The sequence below is a fragment of the Leucopleurus acutus genome (genome assembly GCF_964270905.1).
Source record: "Leucopleurus acutus genome assembly, chromosome: 16".
Taxonomy (NCBI): Eukaryota; Metazoa; Chordata; class Mammalia; order Artiodactyla; family Delphinidae; genus Leucopleurus; species Leucopleurus acutus.
Window position 1 is genome coordinate 28,915,325 of NC_139158.1, and position 17,250 is coordinate 28,932,574.

General features: G+C 43.4%; 1 protein-coding gene across 2 annotated transcripts in view; it reads right to left on the reverse strand.

Moving 5' to 3' along the window:
* Positions 1-17,250, reverse strand: part of SNX29 (sorting nexin 29) — a 543,934-nt gene that overhangs the window by 510,139 nt on the left and 16,545 nt on the right. The window contains exons 2-3 of one of the 2 annotated variants that reach the window (XM_082858190.1): positions 16,103-16,167; positions 13,978-14,030 (exon numbers count right to left, since the gene is read on the reverse strand). In XM_082858190.1, coding sequence (XP_082714316.1) covers positions 13,978-14,030; positions 16,103-16,167 — 118 coding nt within the window. Of the gene's footprint in view, positions 1-13,736; positions 13,764-13,977; positions 14,031-16,102; positions 16,168-17,250 lie in introns of those variants that run through there. The other variant, XM_082858191.1, reaches the window with a different exon arrangement.

Below are 17,250 nucleotides of genomic sequence, written 5' to 3' on the forward strand. Positions count from 1 at the left end.
GTGCCTACAAAGATAATGGACAGACTTGAAAAAAAATATTTGCAATGCAGAAAACAGATGAAAGGTTAATTAATTACTATAATATACAAAGAGCTCTCACAAATTGACAAGGAGACGAATAATCCAACAAGAAATTGGACAAACAATATGAAGCAGCTTTGCACAAGAGAGCAAAGCCAAATAGCTCACAAATATTAAAAAAAAAAAAAACTGAAATTCACTAGCAATCAACATGCAAATTAAAATGACAGTGAGCCACCACTTTTCAACCATCAGACTGACAAAACTTCAAAACAACACTCAAAACTATTATTAGGAAGGAAGAAAAGGGTAGTTTCATGCACTGCCAGTAGACATTTTTAGAAAGATACCTGACCACAACTATTAAAAATAAACACATTCTCTGTGGCCCAGCAACCCAACCTGGAAATCTCTGCCAAAAAAAATCCTTAGTACATAAGAAAACATGCTCAAGGATGTCTGTTGTTTCACTGTCCATAGTAGTAAAAATTGGAAACAAAGTCAGTATTACTTCATAGGCAACTGCTGGTATATCTGCATCATGCAATATAATGCAGGCTTTTAAAAAGGATTTTTAGAACTCTAGCTTGGAAAGGTTTTGTCAGGGTAGTGCCAAGAGAGAAAATACAGATGCAGAACATTATATATAATTCAATTTTTGTAAGACAATGGCAATAAAACCTGCGTGCGTGTGTATGTATACACATGTATTTTAATTGTAAAAGATTAAATGAATGTGGAGAAACACACAGAACAAACGATTCTTGATCGTTAACATAAGTTACCCAGAGGGAGGGAGAAGAGGATATGGTAGAGAAAAAAGAGGGGGAAAAAAACAGTTGACAAAGAACCAGAAAAAATGCAAGCTTGGTAACAGTGAAAACTCACAAGGCAGCAGTTTTCAAGATACTATCAGTGTGTGTAAAGCAACTATACTCCAATAAAAATTGATTAAAAAAAAAAGATACTGTTCGTGTGAAGGCCTGAGGATGGCAGGCAGGCATGTAAAATGAAGTCAAATGAATGTTCTACCAGAGGAACCAGAAATTAGAAAAATAACCAACTTTTAAACAGGTTAAATCATCATTTATGACCATTTTTTAAAGTTATGAATATAAACACAGTAGCTGTCTTCTCTGGGGTGCACAGACCCTCCATCTCTGGTCTAGACACAAACACCGCTTGGGATGCTTTTGGTAGATGAGGAGCTTCAAGGTCAGGAACAGGAGATGGCAGCTGAGAAGGAATCAGCTGAAGAAGCTGGTAAATCAAAAGGAAAAAAGAGGATGGAGAAAAGTAAGAGCCCCTCAATGCAGAAGCGGTGAGGAAACGGTTAATGTGTATCAAGTCAGTGGCCAAGGTGGTCCAGTGGTTAAGACTCCAAGCTTCCACTTCAGGGGCACAGGTTCGATCCCTGGTTGGGGAACTAAGATCCCGCATGCTGTGCAGTGTGGTCAAAAAAAAAAAAAAAAAAAACCAAAGTCAGTGGCCAAGGGATCTTCGAGTTTGGTCAGAGTCCATAGCCCAGGAAAAAGAAAACTCCACACCAAAAGCTTCCTTTAAACAAACAAGAGAGTCACAGATGTAGAAAACAAACGTATGGTTACGGGTGGTGGGGAGGGATAAATTGGGAGATTGGGATTGACATACACACTACCATATATAAAACAGATAACTAATAAGGACCTACTGTATAGCATAGGGAACTCTATTCAATACTCTGTAATGACGTATATGGGAAAAGAATCTAAAAAACAGTGCATGTATCCATATGTGTAACTGATTCACTTTGCTGTACAGCAAAAACTAACACAACATGGTAAGTCATCCACACTCCAGTTAAAAAAAACAAAAACAAATAAGATGCAGGCAACTCTGAAGTCCAGATGTACCTTTGAAAAAGCAAAGGCCACTCATGATAAAATTTACCGCCTGTTACTAGAGCCAAAAATATAAAAATAAATAAAACAAACAAAATTTAAAACAATATACATTTGTTCTGATTTCTGGTCATCTCTTAGAGCCAGAGCATTTATGTCTCATCCCTCATGTCAGTCAATCCTACCAAGCCTCAGTCCTAAGCCTTCCGTCCCTTCTCCCAATACCACCACCTCCACTCAGCTTCCTTGCCTACTGCACAGAGCCACGGCCTCTGGCTCCAACCCCAGGTCCCATCTCACCTGCCCATCCCCCTGGCATGCTGATCAGCAGCTACCCTCCTGAAATGCAAATCTGACAACGTCATTATCTTTCTTACCACAGTTTACTATGGGTATATGGTACATGACATAATTTTAGGGGGACCATAAATGCACATTTTTAGGTTAAACATCTTACTATGTCAAGAAAAAAATAGAGGGCTTCCCTGGTGGCACAGTGGTTGAGAGTCCACCTGCCGATGCAGGGGACACGAGTTCGTGCCCCGGTCTGGGAAGATCCCACATGCCGCGGAGCGGCTGGGCCCGTGAGCCATGGCCGCTGAGCCTGCGCGTCCGGAGCCTGTGCTCCGCAACGGGAGAGGCCACAACAGTGAGAGGCCCATGTACCAAAAAAAAAGAAACAAATAGAAGTAGCCATCAATCTTTGATTTCACTGACGGCTTATGACAAGACCAGAGTAGACAAGGCCTTGAATCCACCTCAAGCCAATCTCTGGCTCAGATGGTATACGGAAATGGCAAAAATTGTGAAAAGAGTATACACATAGCCATAGTTTAAGAAATAACACCCTAGTGGATAAAGTTCAAACACTTGCCCATGACAGCAAGCCAAGAACCTACTGACCTTCCAGCCCATCTCCCAACACATACAGCACATCATCCATGGCTCCACTACTTTCTCACACACCCCTGCATCTTCACATTTGCTACCTGCTGCCTGGAAGTCCCATCCTGCCCATTTGACCACTAAAGACCCTGTACTCGCCTCTCACGTCTATACTATGTAATTATTACCACGGGCCACCATGACTGTCTGCAATTTACATGTCCATTGCCCAGGCTCAATTCTGAGTTCCTTGAGAACAGCAATCATCTCATCCAGTTTGCAGCCCCAGTGCCAACCCAGTGACCGATAAACAAGTATCTGCTAAATGAAGGAATTAACGAGCAATCATTCCAGCCTTTAGCTTCCAAATTAGCCAAAACACTGGTATGTCTAGTCATGGGAAGAAAATGTATTGCGCTTACTAAGTTCTCATTGGGTGTATCAAGCAAATAATATTACCTCTAATCCTCACTTCAACCCTAGGAAGTGGGTACCACGATCATCATCTAATTTTACAGATCGTGCAAGAGAGGCCTAGAGCAGCTGAGCAAGTCCTAAATTACACAGCTGGTAACTGGTGATTTGTGGCCCGAGTGGGCATGAAGATAAGTACGCCTGACTCCAAAGCTCATACTTCATGCTCAAGGCCTCTCTCCACACCAGGATAGGGGTGATGCTGATGATGACCGTGCTTACATATGATTTCCTACGGGCCAAGCACTGCTCTCGGCAGCTATCAATATAAACAATATAAATATTAAAATTCACATGGAAATGTGCTCAGATTTGCTAAATGCCCTAGGGCTCCCCATTTGCTAAAAATTATCTTTTTCAAAAAGAAATCAATTCATTTGATCAATAAAGTAAAATGAAAGAATATGCAATGTGGAATTATCTACCACAGAGCCTCAAAGTGGAAACCACGTGCACAGGGCTGGGGAGGTAAGAAATCCAATCAATGAACCCCAGGGCTTTTTGCCAGGATGAGAGAATTAGAACATCCAGTCAACACCTCAAACCACTAAGAGGCTGGTGACAAACCTGTGACAAACTGAAGATTAAAAAATCACGTGATGAAATCCAGAGACATTTAAAAGAAGAAAAGGAATGTCTGAAAAAGCCATTCAGTTTCATAAGCGTCCAGAGGAATACACAGGACAGTCTTCAACTGTTCTAAGAAACAACATTAGGGAACAGCAAAGAGCAGCTGTTCATTGTTTAGCTTCCTAAAAAGTTCAAAACTGTTTTGAATTCCTTAACAGGTAAAGAAAAATCACCAAAACAAAGCTCTCTTCCCTGGCATGTTTTGGAAGGAGAAGAAATTCTCCTCTCTGATTTCTTCTGACATAGTCACCTGAACGAGTAACAAAAATTTACAATTTCTAAATGAGGCAAACACCCAAAGCCAACTCACTGCCACCCATAATGGCAGAGTGTCAAGACACTTCACACAAAATTATAATGGCAGTAACACAAATGTCAAGACACTTCACACAAAATTATAATGGCAGTAACAACAGCTAACAATTTCTAGAAACTTACTAGCTGCCAGGCACTGTTCTAAGGGCTGCACATGAACTAACTTACAACTCTAGGAAGTGAATATTATCACTACTCTCCCCATTTACATACAAGAACACTGAAGCACAAGCAAGTCAGAAACTTGCCCGCAGCCCAACACGACCGGCAACGGCAACACCAGGATTCAAACTCTGAGCTCCAAATCCCACGCGCACTCTGCTGCCCCACAGTTTGGGTTGCTCTTTCTAATTCAACGGGAAAACTCAGCATGTTCTGTAATTCCACATGGGAAGAAGCAGCATCTGTGGAGCACTAGCATATCTAGAGGTAACTTCCAGTGCCTGCTGGGCTCTTGGGCCATTCTTTCTAGAAGGCAAACTATTCAGAAGATACAAGACAGCCTCCCCACAGGCCAGTCTGACTGATAGAATGAGGAATAATTTTAACGAAGCACAAGAACGGGTCGTCCTTAGGGGAAAACAAAGCAGGAGAACAAGGCCAACAGAATGGGACAAGCAGCCCGTGCATTATGACTGCCACCACTTCCGCCAGTTTCTGAGGACAAAATCTGATGGGAAAAAACAGGCGCTGCTTGTCACTTCCCTTCCTGTCAATGTTGTTTTATACTTCACGTGGGGGCTGTTGCATCTTGCCGGGTAATCTCGCAAGACCAAACAAATCTCTCAGGCACGCACACACTCGGGCAGGCACAGTCACACACGAGCATACTCACATTTGGGATTTTCACAGAACAGTACTGTATATCACGTAGGCCCCCATACCCAACAGCTGCGGTCCAGCCCGCTTTTTCTTTCCTCAACGTCTGCTGTCCACAGACACCTCGGCCACTTCTGTCACTCGTGACGATATTTCTATTATTTACTTGTCTTGAGTCCAACTCACTTTTTCGACTTGTATAAACCTGTTTTAAAAGGAAAAACTCTATCGCAGTTCCAAATGTAAAGCCAACATTGTGGGCCCTCAACAGAGTAGCCCTAAAAGTAAATACCATCCAAATAAAGTATAAAATCCTGTCTCTGCTGCTGTCAGGGGAGGACTGTGCTTGAAACCTGTAAGCTCTGTTTACAGAGAGGCAGGGGGTGTTTGAGATCCTGTTTTCAACTGTATGATACTACTATCCTGGTATGTCAAAAAATGATCAAATATTGGCAATTTAATTTAATTCAGCTTAATATTAATACCAAACCAAGTCTTTCCCCCAATATCACTGCAATTTAAAAGGAACTGAAAGGAGAATAACTGAGCCACTGGGCAATTGAAAGGAATGTAATGCTGTGATATTTAACACTTAAAATAATGTTAAGTACCTGCAATGACACAAATCTCTCATTTGGGGAAACTCTGTGCTGGGAAAACAAGAAGGGATGTGGTAGAGAGTGAGGACCAAGCTGGGAAAATATGCAGTCTGTGCTCCAGCCCCATTCCACTGCCTAAAGGTATTTTCAAACCACACAGAACTGTCATGGGAAAGATTATAATATGGCAGTGACAGGGATAACTGCTGTGCATCTTGCCACCCTATATTCACTCCACCTTCATAACAGCACCCAGATTTCATTTTGGAGGGTTATTTCTTCCTTACTGGACACTGTCTTGGGGGGATGATGAGGAACCCAAGTAGACAACTTCGCACTATGTAAGTCAACAGGGTCCCAGGAAGCTCCATCAGCCAATCCTTCTGCTGGTGGCCAGGAGGCAGCCACATGACCTGAGACTGGTCACTCAGGTGCCTCCTCCCTGGAATGCCAACCTTGGGCAGAATGAGAGCGAGTCAGAAAACAGCTGGTGTCCACTCCTGCAGCAGGGCCTTAACTGGACCATTCCTGCTAGGAGACCATTTAGTGGACCCTGCTTCCAGGTTAGGAGACTTCCAAAGCTGCTTTGACTCCTTCCTGTTTCCAAACCTGACCTGTCATCAATTCCATGAGCTCACAATATCCTCAACTGGAGTAAATTTCTGTTGCTTCTTACCAAAGAGCCCTGGCAGATACACCAGTGCACCATCCTTTCCAAGGTTCCTACTGATATTCATCCAACCAGCTAGACTCACCAGCTGCAACCAGAAGCCAACCCCTCACAGTCCTGCCTAGAACTTTTCCTAAGATGGTAAATTTAAAATGGCATCCAGATTAGAAATGAAAAAGGAAAAGTAACAACTGATACTGCAGAAATACAAAGGATCATGAGAAATTACTACAGGCCACTCTATGCCAATAAAATGGACAACCTGGAAGAAATGGACAAATTCTTAGAAAAGCACAACCTTCCGAGACCAAACCAGGAAGAAATAGAAAATATAAACAGACCCATCACAAGCACTGAAATTGAGACTGTGATTAAAAATCTTCCAACAAACAAAAGCCCAGGACCAGATGGCTTCACCAGCGAATTCTATCAAACATTTAGAGAAGAGCTAACATCTATCCTTCTCAAATACAGCAGAGGGAAGAACACTCCCAAACTCATTCTATGAGGCCCCCATCACCCTGATACCAAAACCACACAAGGATGTCACAAAGAAAGAAAACTACAGGCCAATATCACTGATGAGCATAGATGCAAAAATCTTCAACAGGGCTTCCCTGGTGGCGCAGTGGTTGGGAGTCCACCTGCCAATGCAGGGGACACGGGTTCGTGCCCCGGTCCAGGAAGATCCCACATGCCGCGGAGTGGCTGGGCCCGTGAGCCATGGCTGCTGAGTCTGTGTGTCCGGAGCCTGTGCTCCGCAACGGGAGAGGCCACAACGGTGAGAGGCCCGCGTACCGCAAAAAAAAAAAAAATCTTCAACAAAATACTAGCAAACAGAATCCAACAGCACATTAAAAGGATCATACACCATGATCAAGTGGGTTTTATCCCAGGAATGCAAGGATTCTTCAACATATGCAAATCAACCAATGTGATATACCATGTTAACAAATTGAATGAGAAAAACCATATGATCATCTCAGTAGATGGAGAAAAAGCTTTCGACAAAATTCAACACCCATTTATGATGGGTAGGCATAGAAAGTAAGCAGAGAGGGAACTTACCTCAACATAATAAAGACCATATATGACAAACCCACAGCCAACATTGTTCTCAATGGTGAAAAACTGAAACCATTTCCTCTAAGATCAGGAACAAGACAAGGTTGTCCATTCTCACCACTATTATTCAACATAGTTTTGGAAGTTTTAGCCACAGCAATCAGAGAAGAAAAAGAAATAAAAGGAATCCAAATCAGAAAAGAAGTAAAGCTGTCATTGTTTGCAGATGACATGATACTATACATAGAGAATCCTAAAGATGCTACCAGAAAACTACTAGAGCTAATCAATGAATTTGGTAAAGTAGCAGGATACAAAATTAATGCACACAAATCTCTTACATTCCTATACACTAATGATGAAAAATCTGAAAGAGAAATTAAGGAAACATTTACCACTGCAACAAAATCTGAAAGAGAAATTCTGAAAGAGAAATTAAGGAAACATTTACCACTGCAACAAAAAGAATAAAATACCTAGAAATAAACCTACCTAAGGAGACAAAAGACCTGTATGCAGAAAACTATAAGACACTGATGAAAGAAATTAAAGATGATACAAACAGATGGAGAGATATACCATGTTCTTGGATTGGAAGAATCAACATTGTGAAAATGACTATACTAGCCAAAGCAATCTACAGATTCAATGCAATCCCTATCAAACTACCAATGGCATTTTTCACAGAACTAGAACAAAAAATTTCACAATTTGTATGGAAACACAAAAGACCCCGAATAGCCAAAGCAATCTTGAGAAACAAAAATGGAACTAGAGGAATCAGGCTCCCTGACTTCAAACTATACTACAAAGCTACAGTAATCAAGACAGTATGGTACTGGCACAAAAACAGAAATATAGATCAATGGAACAGGATAGAAAACCCAGGGATAAACCCACGCACATACGGTCACCTTATTTTTGATAAAGGAGGCAAGAATATACAATGGAGAAAAGACAGCTTCTTCAATAAGTGGTGCTTGGAAAACTGGACAGCTACATGTAAAAGAATGAAATTAGAAAATTCCCTAACACCATACACAAAAATAAACTCAAAATGGGCTTCCCTGGTGGCGCAGTGGTTGAGAGTCCGCCTGCCAATGCAGGAGACACGGGTTCGTGCCCCAGTCCGGGAAGATCCCACATGCCGTGGAGCGGCTGGGCCCGTGAGCCATGGCCGCTGAGCCAGACACTATAAAACTCTTAGAGGAAAACATAGGCAGAACACTCTATGACATAAATCACAGCAAGATCCTTTTTGACCCAACTCCTACAGAAATGGAAATAAAAATAAACAAATGATACCTAATGAAACTTAAAAACTTTTGCACAGCAAAGGAAACCATAAACAAGACCAAAAGACAACCCTCAGAATGGGAGAAAATATTTGCAAATGAAGCAACTGCCAAAGGATTAATCTCCAAAATATACAAGCAGCTCATGCAGCTCAATAACAAAAAAACAAACAACCCAATCCAAAAATGGGTGGAAGACCTAAATAGACATTTCTCCAAAGAAGATATACAGATTGCCAACAAACACATGAAAGGATGCTCAACATCACTAATCATTAGAGAAATGCAAATCAAAACTACAATGAGGTATCACCTCACACCAGTTAGAATGGCCATCATCAAAAAATCTAGAAACAATAAATGCTGGAGAGGGTGTGGAGAAAAGGGAACCCTCTTGCACTGTTGGTGGGAATGTAAACTGATACAGCCACTATGGAGAACAGTATGGAGGTTCCTTAAAAAACTAAACATAGAATTACCATATGATCCAGCAATCCCTCCTGGGCATATACCCTGAGAAAACCGTAATTCAAAAAGAGTCATGTACCACCATGTTCATTGCAGCTCTATTGACAATAGCCAGGACATGGAAGCAACCTAAGTGTCCATTGACAGATGAATGGATAAAGCAGATGTGGCACATATATGCAATGGACTATTACTCAGCCACAAAAAGAAATGAAATTGAGTTATTTGTAGTGAGGCGGATGGACCTAGAGGCTGTCACACAGCATGAAGTAAGTCAGAAAGAGAAAAACAAATACCGTATGCTAACACATATATATGGAATCTAAAAAAAAAAAGGTTCTGAAGAACGTAGGGGCCGGACAGGAATAAAGACGCAGACGTAGAGAATGGACTTGAGGACACGGGGAGGAGGAAGGTTAAGGGGGGATGAAGTGAGAGAGTGGCATGGACTTATATACACTACCAAATGTAAAACAAATACCTAGTGGGAAGCAGCTGCATAGCACAGGGAGATCAGCTCGGTTCTCTGTGATCACCTAGAGTTGTGGGATAGGGAGGGTGGGAGAGAGACGCAAGAGGAAGGAGATATGGGAACATATGTATATGTATAGCTGATTCACTTTGTTATAAAGCAGAAACTAACACGCCATTGTAAAGGAATTATACTGCAATAAAGATGTTAAAAAAAAAAAAGAAAGAAAAAGGATATAACTCAGGAACAGCCAGATGGAAGAAAGGTATGGGAAAAGAGCACAGAGCTTCCAGGCCCTCTCCAGGCACACCACTCTCCTAGCACTTCCAAGTATTCACCGACCCAGATGCTCTCTGAACCCCATCCTCCTGGGTTTTTATGGAAGCTTCATTATATAGGCTTGATTAAATCATTCACCATCAGCATCTGAACTCCATCTCCAGCGCCTCTCCCCTCCCTAGTGGTGGTGAGATGGTACTGAAAGTTCCAACCCTCTAATCACGTGGTTGGTTCTCCTGGCAACCAGCCTCCAACTTCTGGTGCTTTCCAGAAATCACTACATTAACATAACAAAAGACACCTTTCTGGCTATCACCACTTCGGAAATTCCAGGGGTTTTAGGAGGTCAGTACCAGGAATGGGGCAAAGAACAATCATGTGTATTTCTTATTATAAGTCACAGTATCACAGTAGACCTAATTCTTGGGCTTAGAAAAGTTAGTGATGCAGCTGGAAAGGGGAAGTGCCAGATTCAGGCCTTGAGAGCCCATGAACCTTCACACCAGCCTGCCCAGGGCATCTGACAGCCCCCTGGATATGGCCCTCGGCATCGCATGTTGTGATCACTGCCTCACTGGACTATCTTCCCAGGTGGACACGAAGCCACCTGAGGGGTAGAAATCTGTCTGAAATATTTGGAAAGCCCCAGTGTCTGTGACACCAAGTAGGCGTTCAGTGACTAACTGTTAAACAAATGAGTAATCCAGTAAGTACTTACTAAGCACTTACTATGTGTCAGGCGCTGTGGACGTAGTGTGAGCAAAACAGGCTTCTCTCCAGCTGGTCATCCAGTTGAGCAGACAGATGTAATCGATTCATCACACAGACGTGTAGTAATGAGAAACAGAGGTTTATAGAATCTAACAGTACAGAGCAGGGGTCAGCAAAATACAGCCTGAGGCCAAATCCAGGCCTTAACAGAAAGAGTTTGCCAGTCCATGGTACAGAGCAAGGAAAACAGGTCCAGATGGCCAGGGCTGCAGAGGAGTGTGGAGGATTCATATCAGGGGTCTGGAAGGTTTCCCTGAAAAATTACTGAAAGGCTTTAAGAACAAAAAACAAAAAAAAAAAAACAGAAAGGCCAGGGCAGGGTGGCAGGAGCAAAGAGCCAGGGGAGAGGTATGGGGCCCTCCAGGCTGCTAAGGATGCGGGTCTTTTTCCCAAAGCAAAGAGAAGCCAGTGGAAGGTTTTCCATGGGGGAGTGACAGGTGGGAATCTGCGTTCTGCAGAACCCTCTCAATGCACAGGAGGCAGGACAAGAAGGAAGACGGTGGTGGGTCTACAGCAACTGTCCTGTGAGCCATGTGGTGACTGGGACAGGGCAATGGCTGGAGAGCTGGAGAGAAGCGAATGGATTTGAGATCCATTCTGGTGCCAGGCCGTTTGTCAGGGGTGAGGAGAGAGGTGACTTATCTTTCTTTTCAGACTTCACGACAGTTGTTTTAAAATATTCACTGACTTTCCCTCTTGAGGTTAAACTTTCTCACAGAATAAGGATGATGTGACCTTTCCTATGTGAAGGTGATGCCGCCTTTAGCCAAACACATTGCAAGATGAGACCAAGACTCTGATATTGAGAAGGAACCCTCTAGGGGGGAGAAAACAAAAAAAAATTTTAAACCCAGCTTCAAAACCGATATAATCGCTAACGGTGATATAACATTGGAAGAATAGACTTTGGAGCCCAAGAAACTAGGGTCCAACCTCCAACTCTAACATTCCCAAGATGACTCACCTAGGCTGTCTGACTTGCCCTCTCTGAGCCTCTGTTTTCTTATCTGTAAAGAATTACACCGCCGCTTCTCCTGAGGCTGCACTGAGACTGAGAGTCGACACAAACAAAGGGCAGCTGGAACAGTAAGAGACAGTAACTATCATTATCATTATTAAGCAGGATATTCCTTTTAGCCGGAAACCAGTTACCATGGAAGGAATTAACTTTGTTAATTCTACTATAAAACACAACAGTTTACATAATAAAAGTTGTAATAGTAAGCTCTATTATATAACAACATGTTAACCTAACATTCAGAAATGGGTTCTCTCTCTCAGGAAATGAAAAGAATAATTATGAAGAAAAGTGATAAAGAACTCCTGACTACATACACCCACACACGCACACACCCATACACACACACATGCACGCACACACTCGCACATACACACCTCCTGGTTCAGGAGATCTAGGATGGGCTACAGAATTGCATGATTAATTAATAAGCCTCTCATTCTCACGCAGGTGGACCTTGGGTTCCAAAATGAGAACCCCTGTGCTGACGGAGGCCAGGCCCCATGGTAGGCTCTCAGCAAGAACTGAAGCAAAAATTCAGTTTAATGATCTAATGCCACAAACATACAGAGAACCTAAGGTGTGATGGGCACAGAATGTCTGTGCAAAACACTGAGAAAGAAAAAAATAGAGAAGCTGCCCCTCTGCCCTCCAAGCTCACAACCTCTTTAAACACTTGACCAGGGACTTCCCCGGTGGTGCAGTAGTTAAGAATCTGCCTTCCAATGCAGGGGACTCGGGTTCGATCCCTGGTCAGGTAAATAAGATCCCACATGCCATGGGGCAACTAAGCCCACGTGCTGCAATTACTGAGCCCGCGCACCCTAGAGCCCGTGCGCCACAACTAGGTAGCCTGTGTGCCACAACTACTGAACCCATGCACCCTGGAGCCCACACACCACAACGAAGAGCTCACGCGCCACAATGAAAGCTCCCACATGCTGCAACGAAGATCCCACGTGCCGCAACGAAGATCCCACATGCTGCAACTAAGACCCGAGGCAGCCAAATAAACAAATATTTAAAAACACTTGACCATGTGCGGTACAAAGTCACGCACACACTCAACCAGACAACGAATCTCCCTGAGCACCTTCTAGATGCTTCTAGGCACTGGGGATACACCCGCGAACAATACAGCCAAACATCCCTGCCTGCTGTTATGGTATGGGCGACAGAAAGAAACAAAATTAAAAAGCATAGTGGACAGTTGTTAGTTGGTGTTACGGAGAAAAACTGAGAAAGAAGAAGCAGAGAGTGTAAGGGTGGGGAGTAGAACTGTAAATCTGCACCAGTTTCAAATAGTCCCCATAGCTCGATTAAAATGTAGCACTACACACGCTGCTCATGGCTGGTAAAGTGTCACAAAGAGAAAGGTTCTGGAAGGACAGAGAAGGGAACTGGCTGGGCTGGGTGGGTCAGGGTCAGAGGGTGGGGAACACCTGCAGTCTCCAGGATGAGGTGAATGCTGAGCAAGTGAGTTCCCTTCCCTCCCCTTCCTTTGCGGGAATGTTCCTCCTGCCCCTCCAAGGCTGCAGAGCATGAATTACCCCTGAACGACTTCACTGGGCATTTCCAGCAAATGCCTCTCTTACCTTTGCCAAAACATTTGCTTCTCCTCCTAGGTGGTGTTATAAGCTTATGCAGTCATGTCAGGTCATGAAGGGTCATGAAGGTCAATGGCCATTTTTAGGACTTTTTTTTTTAAATTATAGAAGGGACACACGATCACAGTACAAAATATGAAAAAAATATCAGAAAGTATAAAGATTCCCAAATCTTAACCTCAACATGACCTCTATTCACATTTTGGTATGTTTTTTGCCAGAGTTGTTGTTTAACATAGCAAGCATCACTCTGAATCCATATTAACTCTGTATCCTGCTCTTTTTATTTTTACTAAATACATTATTTTTAAAACACTACATTTGCATTTTTCTGCTTAAAACAAATTCTGTATGGACATCAACGTAATGGCTATATAACACTCCATTCTACCGACGCACTGTAGTTTATTCACCATTTCCCAATTGTTGAGCATTCAGATTTCTGAGTTTTCATCATTATTAAATTACCGTGAAAATAACTTCATGCGGAAAGTCATTTCAAGGAATTCACTCAGAGTAGGTTCCTAGAAGGAGGATGACAGGAAGCTGGAAATACTTTAGACAAGCAGTCACTGCAGAGATGATCTACAGATCCCCCAAATGCAATCACTGCCCCACCTGGCTGCAGCGGCAGACTATAGAAGCTGGTCAATCTCTGGCCACCTTTGTGGTCTTTGATGGTAAAGGGTTTCAGAAGCTACATATTTACCTGCTGTCGGAATCTGAGGCGATCTCCTTTCTCCCTCCAAAGCGGATCTGGCACTGCACGGAAAAAGAAGCTGCTGAGATCAGCTGTTGGGATGGGACATACAAAACCTCCCCCACAGGCCTTCAGGGTCAAGGGGGACACAAGGCCAGGAACTCTGGGTGCCAAGTCAGGGTGTCCCCACGCCCTGGGTGTCAGCCCAAGACCTAAGACGGCGGGCACCCCAGCCTTCCAGCCACCACTTGAAGGAAGCCCTTATCTCCAGCTTGCAGAGGAGTGAGCCTTGTGCAAAGACAACGCTGAGAGGAAAACAGAAGCACACGGCTTCCTGCAGATTATCTAGGAAGCTTCTTCTATCTGTCAGCAGCTGACTGTCAATAACACAGAGCTCTTCACAGGCAGTAATAAGAAATTCCACCAATCTGTGAAGATGGGTACCTTCTGACAGGGCCCAAAGTTGTTATGGCTGGCTATAAAGTTATGACAGCACAAATCAAGCTTCAAACAAGTCATCTGTTGTGCTGAACCACAATTCACCCAGGGAGGGGGGAAACAAAAGCAAACTGTTCTTTTTTTTTTTCACTGTGCTGAAATATAGACAACATAAAATGTACCATTTTAACCATTTTTAGTTGTGCAATTCAATTCACTTCACAATACTGTGCAACCATCACCCCTCTCCACTACTCCTTCAAAAGTGTAGAATCGCCACTGTGGGTAGCACGTTCGCAAGATTCCTTATTATCGTGTGTGTGTGTGTGTGTGTGTGTGTGTGTGTGTGTGTGTGTGTGTAGACATTTAAATGATACTTTTGTCAAAACTCATGGAACTGCACACTTAAATTTGGTATATTTTATTGTATGCAAATTACACCACAATAAAGTTGATTTTTAAAAGGCATATATACAACACTTTCACCCCCAAAATAATAATAGCAGCTCTAGGCAGAAGATACAAGTTATTTCTGTTTAACTGCTACATTTGACGTGGCTTGACTTAACTCTTCATCTTCTTATTTTACTTTCCATTTCTGGAGCAAAGAAAGAAGAAACTAATAATGTGGGTTGTGCATTTATTGTGGAACAGGCGCTGGCCATGGCCCTTTACCCACTTTAACAAATGCAATTCCATCAACAGCCCTATAGAGTTCGGTAACCCAATTAAAGAGAAGGATGCTCAGAGAGGCTGTGAGTTGCCCCAGCACACACAGCTGTGAAGAGATGAAGCTGGCCTTCAACCTCAGCTACACCTGAATCTGTGTCCTTCCCACCATACCTGGACGCCTCGAGGCTTGGGCAGATGCTAAATTCTCTGGACTCACATCGACACTTAACAGACACTTCCATTCAAGTACATATTTATCTCCCTATATCGTGATTACACGCAGATAATCGCCAGTCGCCCCTTCCAAAATGTGAATTCCTAGGGCTGGATCCTAGCTCTGCTGCTTATTAACTATGACGTCGGCAGCAAGTTATCAGACCTGAGCTTCAGTTCTTCAGTTTCTTCATCTGTAAAATGGCAATATTTGCAAGAACTATCTCACGGGGTGGTTGGAAGGATTAGATGTAAAGCACTTAGCAGAGAATCGGGCACGCGATGAATGTTCAAGAAATGATGCCTGTCTGGTAGCTGCAAGCAAGCGAAGTGATGCCAGCCTCATGTCAAAGCTCGCTTCCACGCCCAGCCAAGAGCCAGGCATCGAAAATAGCATCAGCCGAAGCAAGCAGAGCCCACCCGCGGGATCCACACAGTCCTGAGCACAGCCTCACTTCTGTTCTTGTGCTCACGGGGTCCTAACTCCAACCACGACTGCAGCACCCTTAGGAGTTGCCCTAAAACACAACTGCTTGGAAATGAGGCTTGAAACCCACTCAATGCCCTTCTCAAGGGGACATCTGTGAAGGATGGGGCGGGTCCTCCAGGGGTCTCCAGGAAGTCAGGACGCAGGGGCTCCTTTGTCCCTACCACTGATCACTATCATTTGCTGGGGAAAATGATTAGCCTCACCGTTCCCAGATACAAAGCCGGAGGAAGTCTGTGTAGATAGAAGGGCAGAAATGACTTCTTCATTGATCATCTGACACTATGACCTGACCACAAAGTCAAACGTGAGCTTTCTTCTTACCTGTTTCACTGCATCCAGCAGTCGCTCCAGCAGAAATTGTCTTTTCATGTCATTGTTCTGTGATCCTAAAATGCAATGAGGCTTAATTAGTTTTGTTTGACATTCGCTTTCTGTTAAGACTCTCTGACATGTAGTGTACGGCTGTGCCCAAGTAGCATCAGCCTTCTCTTTAGTAAAATCAATAACAAGACCAGGTATCAATAATCTACATCATTACGATGAAGTTGGACCACTTTCCTGTTACTGCAACCCAGGAAAGCAGCTAAACTGTGTTCCCCAAATTTGGATGATGTTACTGGAATTGTCTAACTCAGGGTTTCTCGACCTTGGTGTCACTGACATTTGGACCAGATAACTCTCTGTGGCTGCCCTGTGAATTGTTAAGATGTCTGTCAGCATCTCTGGCCTCTACCCACTAGACACCATTAGCGTGTGCACACACAGACACAGACACACACACACACCCTAGCTGTGGCAACAAAAATGTCTCCAGATACTGCCAAATGTCCTCTGGGGAACACAATTGCCCCTAGTTGAGAACCAATAGTCTAACTGAAAATGTAAGTTTCCTAGTACTGCAGGCACTGCTTGTTGGCTGACCTCAGCATCATCTCCAACATTATTTTTCCATGAAAAACCTAATTACTCCTGTTCTCAGCCTCTCTTGTAAGGCTGCCCGTAAGAAGTTCTAGCTAATGACACGTAAGCAGAGAGCACTGGGAGGGATCTGGGGAAATTATGCCATCCTTATAAAGAACAGATGTTAAGGGCTTCGTTCCTTCTTCCATCTTTCATGCCTTAATCATAAACACATCGGGTGGAGCCAGAGCAGCATCTTGCTACCTTGAGGCAACAAGCCTGCAGCGAAGGCCAAGAGAATCACAGAGACACCAGCCCCGATGTCATTTTGCTGCTGAACCAATACTAGAAATCTCATACTTCTCACACAACAAACAGTTCCGTTTGTTCAAGCATTGTACATTGATTGGGCTGTTACTTACAGCCAAAAGCATTCTCAACTGATACACATGGCATACACCAAACTCCCATTTAAGAGGGTGTGGGGCAAGGACACTTCAAAGCCCCAGGCAGACCACTGTCAGAACCACATATGATGCTCCACAAGAGACCCAGTGACTCCAATCAAC